Source organism: Ictalurus punctatus, chromosome 23 (assembly GCF_001660625.3).
Source record: "Ictalurus punctatus breed USDA103 chromosome 23, Coco_2.0, whole genome shotgun sequence".
In the NCBI taxonomy this organism is placed as follows: domain Eukaryota; kingdom Metazoa; phylum Chordata; class Actinopteri; order Siluriformes; family Ictaluridae; genus Ictalurus; species Ictalurus punctatus.
The window spans coordinates 13,835,869-13,844,536 of NC_030438.2; the positions used below are offsets into that span (position 1 = coordinate 13,835,869).

Consider the following 8,668-nt stretch of genomic DNA (forward strand, 5'->3'; position numbering starts at 1 on the left):
ATCACAGCTATATTCCTTGGTCTTACCAATTGTTGTGAATGACTAAGGGAATTTGTTAACTGTTAGTTACCTTGACCCTTTGTAACTAGTCGCTTCTAGTTTCTGTCACTATCTAGCTCCATCTGACCTTTGAAGGAGGGTCACAGATAGTCCAGATGGCCACTTAAAATCTCTTATGGTCTTATCAGATGGACCAGACATAGCTTTCCTTGTGCAACTGATAAAAAAAAATGTCTGTCTGAAACATATGCTACACTTAGTGGGCCTCATTTATCAAACTCGATATAAACAAATTAATTCATAAATCACTTGCAGGAGTTTTTACACAAGAAATGTGTCTGTAAATAAATCATGAAAATCCAGTTTTAAAAAATCTGACCAGAGCTCCTGATTTTAAAGGAGACTCATTAATGTGAACCTTAAGTCACTGGGATTCAAATCATATAATCATATAATCATATAATGGATTAAGCTGTCAAGTTTAAATCGCTTATTTATTTCAACTGACACATTTTTTTGGTCATTTCATATTAATGACTTGAAAGAAAGAAATCCAACACAAATCCAGAGATTAACACAAGGCTAGCTATTTTAAGGCAAAGCATGTAAAGATGCAAGATTTTGTCTCCACCTGTTATACCTCACATGTTGTAGTGGTTGAGCTGAATTACTGGAAGATTCAGCAAACATCATGTTTAGAGGCGCTCTTTCACGATTTTGTCATCTTATTTTTTCTAGCTACACTATCTGTGACCCTTAACTTTCACCATTTTGTGGGCATCACTAAATACATATCAACTGTTTTGTGAATGGGCTTAGTAATCTCTTTCATGTAATTTTCATTTAGCAACATATACACATGAGTACAAAGTATGGATTTCTACAAACAACTTTACTGAAAGATTCATAAATGAGGCCCATTGGCCTTGTACGTACCAACAAGTACACAGTCTCTGACTGTATCCCATCTATTGCTGTGTACAGTTTGTTAACCCCCCCCAATCCCCCCACCTCATCAATCAGTGGAAAATAATCCACTGACCGGATATTATTTGGGAGGTTGATCATTCTCAGCGCAGCAGTAACACTGACATGGTAGTGTGAGACTGTGTGTGACACTAGTACAAGTGTATGAGGCGTATTCATGTTTCATTCACAGTTTGTGTTAATCATTCTTTACCCTTCATCAGTGGTTATTTTCAACCACGGTGAAGAAAAATCAAGGGCAAAGAAGAAAAAAGAAAAGAGAGCATCGCTAATCTAAATAAATTGTTGGGAATGAAATTTTGAAACTAACATGGCCTTAGTCTTAATAGAAATATATATATATATTTGGAAGTGTCAGAAGATTGAAGATGAGGGTATGTATACAGGATTTACAAGCAAATGAATAAGCAATGAGTCAGCGGATGAGGTTGAGTTGTGTGTTTCCTAGAACTGGTTTGAACATCATTGTTTTCTTCCATTGATTCAGCACTGAAGCTGGTCTGAAAGTCAAAACTAATTCAACTGAAATTATATTTATGTCTGATCATCTATCAAATGAAAACAGTTGAAGGCTACATTTATGTTTCATATTCAGCAGAAATTTTTATCCAAAGTGACATACGAGTGAGGCAGAATATAATCAAAGTATTTATTCAGCAGGGAATGGTAAATGTAAGTTTGGTTTATGTTTTGTCATGATAAGTTCTTTTTAGGCATGTTGGGGCATGTCTCAAAGTTTCATTTCTCATTAATGCCTCAAAGTTTCGATTTTGGGTTTCAGACTTCACCTAACTTCAAAGTTAGTAAACAATACGTTATTTATTTATTTATTTATTTATTTATTTTATTCTCAAATAAGATGAATAAAAATCAAGAGCAGAAAAAAGCGGATATCTTAAAGAAATAAACAGATGAAAATAAAATATTGATGTGATCATCTCTTTGCTTTTAATGGAAAAATATATCTGTTTATTCAGAAGCAATGCAGTCTTCATTTGGACAGGATGGAAGGTATATCAGCAAGTTGCACAAGCAAATGAGGACGCAATAAGTCAGCAGAAGAGGTGGAGCTGTGTCGGTTTGAATTTCTTTTTATCCATCGACTGTTTCATCAGTAAAGCAGGTCTGAAAACTGCATCTGACTCATTCATTTGGTGAGTACATACTTCAGCTGGCTCAGTTGATATTTTACATAACATATAGTGTATATATAGTGTTTAGTTAGTAGGACACAGATAATCTAACCAGGTTTTTGTTACAATTTTGGCATGAAAATTTCTGCTAGGATTTCCTTTTAGGCATGTTTGAGCATGCCTCAAATTTTAATTTCTCATTAGGCTGACTCAGAGATTTCTGGTCTCAGACATCAATTCAAATTCCCCAAATTTTTAGACATTTAAAGACAATACAGTAATGTCCAAGTCATCAGGTACTAAGTGAACGATTCCAGAATGATTGAAAAAGGGACTCATTTGATCCTTATGATACAACATTGTTGAAATTGCACCGCATGTTATGCACAATTGTCTTGATCCTCATATGCTTGCTACTTTACCTGATGATGTCCTGTTTGTACTCATAGAAGTTTATTTAAGCATGTTGTACTGAATAAAGGAACAAGGTTTCTGGGTTTACATAAATAAATAAATAAATAAATAAATATTTGCCATGCCAAGCTGGGCTATTTGCTATTTGTGTGTGTGTGTGTGTGTGTGTGTGATTGTGCCCTGCGATGGACTGGCACCCTGTCCAGGGTGTACCCCGCCTTGTGCCCGATGCTCCCTGGGATGGGCTCCAGGTTCCCCGTGACCCTGAAAAGGATTAAGCGGTATAGAAGATGGATGGATAGATATATAATAATTATTATTTTAATTAGTATTCATTAATATATTCATATATATCATTGTTATTATTATTTATATCACAATTGGACCACTCTTCTTAATGCACTCTGAACTGCATTCAGCTGCTATTTCTATCTCCATTGTAATATAAATTACAACTGAGACTACCAATTTCTGCTTAAGTATTCGGATATTACAATGGAAATTGTGTTGTGTGTTGTGTTATCTGTGGTACGTGTTGAATGTATCATGTTGTGATGAAACACCAAGAAAAATTACTAACAAATGTATATTGTGAATAAAATGATTGTGATTGTGACTCTGATTCTAAATCGCCTATATCAACATAAGAGAATAAGGGAAATCGCACGGATGACTTCCAGGGCATCCTGCACAATGGCTGATTTAAGAATCCTTGTTCTGGCACGTAAAGTCCCAGTGCTTAGTGTAGTGGAGCTTAGCCGTCTCCGATAGTGAGTTTAACCACTTCCCCAGCCTTCCATATGTCTTCCAGGCTTGTCTTCAGTTTCACAGTCTCTATAAAGGAACTTCTGGTCATTTACAGATGAACTTGGAAAGTACTGAAGATTTGCTACTCCCTGTTACTATTTTTATTACTGTAAGAAATGAAGTAGTAGGATATAATTTAGGCCATATGTAGTATTTTTTACTCCGTCTCTCTGTTCATACAATATTAGAATAGGTTAATGATGAATTTGGAGAAGGTTTGAAGACATCCTGTTGCTGAAATGTTATTTATTGATGTCATGAATAAGTATGGCACCAATAAATAAGTTTTTAAACATGCAGTTGTGGATGAAAGTAAAGGCCAGTGAAAATACTGTGTGTCCCAAATCACCAAACATGGCTTTAAAATAGTTTTCAGTCAGTCTTGGCAAATGGTTAGGATATGCTTCTTTAGAATATGATAGAAACATTTGTTTCTAACACATGTAAATAGTCAACACCTTTAGGTTTTCGGAAATGTATCGTGTGGGAATTTATTCTTATTCATGGCAAGAAAGCTCTGGAAAATCCCAAACTGTCCGGATATCTGAATCAATCATACTTAAGGGTTATACAGCAATTCACACACTGACTGTGTGTGTGTGTGTGTGTGCGCGCGCGTGCGTGCGTGCGTGTGTGGGTGTGTGCGTGTGTGTAATTTACAGGTGGTGGAGAAAAAGCTGGAACATTTGTTGTTTCTACACTGAGGAGAGAAAACAAGAGGTGATAATGGCTAGTAATGACAGGTAATGAATTAATTTTTTTTTAAAAAAAAATTATTAACTTGATTAATGATTAATTAATTGCAATATACTTAGCCTAATTATAGTGCAGTATAATAATTGAACCCAGATAAGTTGTGTGTGTGTGTGTAAGACTTAGTTTACCATGTGTTGGGAATGCTTTTAATTTTACAGTCCAGAGTTTCTTTATTTTTAATGTCAGTTTATTATTATTATTATTATTATTATTATTATTATTATTATTATTATTTAACCTCGCTTTCAGTGTCAGACCAACGAACGCCTCATATAGCCTACATTTTGTAACTTCGAACAAGTTTGGAGAATGTCTGTCTGTTTAGTTTTGGTCATTGTATTTTCAAGTTAGAAACTGAAACAAACATTAGAGGTTATTTTGAGTGTAGTTTCAAAATCCAGGCAGTAGAGAAAAAAAGCCCGTCATTTTCTCTTTTTTATGATAAAAAAAATCGCAGATTAACATTTAAAAGAAACCTGTGTTCTTTTCCTTCTTTGTAAATAAAAAAAAGTAAATCATAGGCGAAGTAAAACTGAAAATAGGGCCATTATATCGGAGCTAAAAGCATAACGAAAACGACTCAGCACAACCGCGCGCGACGCATTAAGTGAATCAGAGTGAAACGGCTTACATACTCGACTCACTGAGTGAATCATAGTAAACCGGTTTACATGCTCGACTCACTGAGTGAATCAGGGTGAACCGGTTTACATACTCGACTCACTAAGTGAATCCGAGTCAATCAGTTTATATGCGCGACTCACTGAATCAGAGTGAATCAATTTACATGGTCGAGCCACTGAGTGACTCAGAGTTAATCATTTTAAATCCTCGACTCAGTGAGCAGCGCGGAGCGAAACCACTGATCTCTATAGATCAGTGAGCGAAACATATTCCACCAGTGCGACCCGAAATGACTTTTAGTAACCACAAAAAAGCTGAAATTTTAATGACAAAAGATTCCGTTACAGTTGAAAAGATCCAGTAGTTGCGATCTAGCGCCTGTAGATGGCGCTGTAAAATTAATAAATACTACTAATTTTATATTTGTAACATGTTAAAAATACATAGTAGGCCTATATAAAATAAATATAAAATACTACACACTTTATTCATTCAAAGTGTTTGTATTATGATAAAAAAATATATAATTATGTTATTTGAAATATACTAAAAATTTAATAAAATGACTTTGACTAAGGGTTACAATAGCTTTGTAACCCTTCCCAGACTGATGTATTTCAATCAATCACCTCCTTTCTCATCATTTCTCGAATTTTTTTTTCAACTTTGGCATAGTGTGTTACTGGGTAAGATATTTTAGATATCTTCATGCTGTTGAAAAGTTCTATTTAAGTGTTGATTTGATTGAACAGGGTTTGCAGTAATCAGGCCTGGTTGTGTCTAGTCCAGCTGAACCCCATTATGAATGCAGTTTCATAGATTTGGGGAATTAACTATGGGGACAAATTAAAATTTCACACAGGTCCAGTTGGTATTGGATAACTTTTTTTCTTCAATAAATAACAATTAAAAACTGTATTTTATGTTTACTCAGTTTGCCTTTGTTTTGTCTTAGATTTTGTTTTAATTTCTGAAACAATTTATTATGAGATATACAAAAAAAACAGAAGAAATCAGAAGAAATACTTTTTCACAGTACTGTATGCAGTACAGATTCAGGACATGATTACTTGTATACCTGATCAATCAACCTCTAGAACTATGCTTTAATCTTTATCAGCAACATAAGCTTAAATGCCAACATTTTGTCAGAGGACCCCTGGTGGTTGCGTTCTCCTGAGCGGCCGCTTATGTAATTTATTGGTTAGAGCCAGTGTTCTAACTATTTGTTTTACCATGTCAAACAGTTGTACTCTTAAAACTATACTCAAATTATGTTCTGCTATTTTGTGTACATTATTACTGTTACCTTATAGGAAAATGTATTCAGTAGAGGAGTAGGTAAAATTGTGTTAAATTGTTTTTTATCAGAGAAATGTATCCAGCTTTAAAATACTATACGAAGAACCACAAATTTATGGGCATGCAAAAGTGAAGTGCACATGTTCAGAAACTCTTGGTAGGGTGTCTTGATAGGACAGTTTATCAGAACACTGGCTATGCTTTAGTAAGCCCTGATTCACAAAACTGATTCGAGATCAGTAGTCAGCATTTGTGCCAAACCACCAGAACTTTGGAACATTTCAAAACAGCCATAATGTATGACGGTGTCAAATTGTTTTAATAATGGAAGTAATACCAGAAAACATTACAACCACTTTGGTACATGCCTTGAAATGCTACAATATACAACAGTTTTTAAGCACTCTGACTCATTGTTTTGAGTATACTCAAATCTACTGTTTCATACTTTTGCCCACATTTCAGTGAATTCACATTCTCAATTAGTACAACTATGTAAAAACTCTACAGATAAAATACATGACAAATTAAACCCAACATTGTTTTCTTTTTAGAATATGGAAAAAGGGCACAAGTTCCAGACACCGTGAATACAAATATTGTGAAAGGAAGCATGTGAGATTAACCGATTTAAAAGAGGACTTCAAAAATGACCGCTACCTGGGGAAGAAAAACATTCCCTGTTATCCTGACTGTATCTTCAAAGTGGCCAATGTTTGCCATGTAACTGAAAAGAGTGGTCTTCATGGAATCCTCCAAGAGGAAGGATTCATGAAAGGACATGATACCTTCCTGTGGTGGAGCCTTTCAGTGACTGATGATGACATTGCCGGTGCTAAGACCAATTACTCCCCCCAAAAAGACTTGAAAAAGTTCACCACTTCACCTGCATTCCAGAGTGAATCCCGTTATGGCAACTTCCGCTTCACTTTTAATCTTAAAGAGCTCCTGAAGATATACAGCAAGGAGTACTGTCACAGCACTGCTCCAATTCTGCGTGTGTTAGGCACACAACTCTACAAGCAAGAGATTTTCTATTCAGTTTTGGTGCATCCACGATATATGACGCACTATAGGAAATACCCTCGCCTACCCTTTGATGATAAACATTTGTGTGGATACAGCCAAGGGCATATGTCCTGGTGCTGCCAGTCTCCTTCAAATAACTATAAACACAGCCAGGAGGTGAATGATGAGGAAGGTGAATATTATAGATGGGATAATGTAGCCGTGGCCTTCCACATGAAGCGGGGTTGGGTACTGCCTGTAAATCGCAGTAGGCTCTTTGAAAACTTGAGTGCATGCAAGGTGCCTTCAGTAAATCTGTTAAGAGAGCCACAAAACAAAATGTCTCTCTATGAAGCTGAGGCAGAAATCGAGGCATTGAAAAATTTCTATTTTTGATCAGAAGTGTTTGTTCTTGCTTCCATAATTTCACAAACGTTTTGTAATTCCCCAGACCACCTGATTAAAATCAGAAGGTATGTCTGAATGAAACTAATATGCCACAGCACTGTTATATTCTCAATTCTGATTGGTCAGAAGGTGCTGATTAATTTCTATAACAACAATTCTGACAGTAGTACAGGCTGCACTATATAAAATGACATGTTTATATTAATATGTTCTTGTGATACATAGAATTGTTGATATGATGACACTTTCTGCAAGTTTATTGAACATTTATGGAAGGAGATTCAGTATCAGCACTGTTATAATGTTATACTGTTTAGTAAGTTTTGTTGCCGCAGATGATATGAGAGAAGACTATCTGATCTCCTAATGATGTCCATAAGATGGTTGTAAAACACCATGAAGCCTGCTGTTGAAGCTCTGCCTTTCATTATATTGAATATGTAAAACTTGCATAAATGCTTTCATATATTCATAACATATACAATATATCAGCTAGCATTTCATTGTTACTTTGTTCAATGTTTTTGATAACATGGTAGTTTTTGCATCTTTAAAAGTACATTTGTTCTTTTTTATTGCTCTGTTTGTTTTTTGCCCATTCACCGTCAAAAATGCAATAAAAGTAATGACGGGATTCTTTTGTTTTCATCTCCATTCTGAAAACTGCATATTGGGTGGGCAAGTAGTATAAGTGGTGGTCAGAGGTGGAAAATACTTGAGCATACACTACAGGTCAAAAGTTTAGAAACATTCATTCTTTATTTTTATTTGTATTTTTCCACATTTTAGAATACTAATAAATTTCCCTGAGATGCTTTTTAAACAGTACTAAAGGAGTTCCCATCTTTGCTGGACACTTATTGGCTGCTTTTCAGAATATTTCACTCCAAATCATCCATTAAAAAAAATACTTTTTAAAAAAAAATGTTCTAATAAAAGTAATGAATATGTTGGCAGAGTTATATGTTTATCTACAACACCGATTTCAAACATTTAATCATACACCTTCAGATCATAAGGATTTTAAGATGAGAAACATTTCTATCAAGTGTCTTTAAACTTTTGACCAGTAGTGTACTGCATTACTATACTTAAGTATTATTTTGGCATAATTATACTTTAGCAAGTATTATTAAAATGGTATACTTAAACGTTACTTACATTTTAAAGAAAAACAACATTCTTGTTACTCTACATTTTTAATTAGACCTTCAAAGTACTCATTACAA

General features: G+C 34.8%; 1 protein-coding gene across 1 annotated transcript; it reads left to right on the forward strand.

The window, feature by feature from the left end:
• The first annotated feature begins 1,970 nt into the window (after positions 1-1,970).
• LOC108256399 (uncharacterized) lies at positions 1,971-8,073 on the forward strand. The gene is made up of 3 exons (XM_017453225.3): positions 1,971-2,141; positions 4,004-4,084; positions 6,578-8,073. Exons 2-3 carry the CDS (start codon positions 4,068-4,070, stop codon positions 7,425-7,427), a joined length of 867 nt encoding a protein of 288 aa, XP_017308714.1. The 5' UTR covers positions 1,971-2,141; positions 4,004-4,067; the 3' UTR covers positions 7,428-8,073.
• The last annotated feature ends 595 nt before the right edge of the window (positions 8,074-8,668 follow it).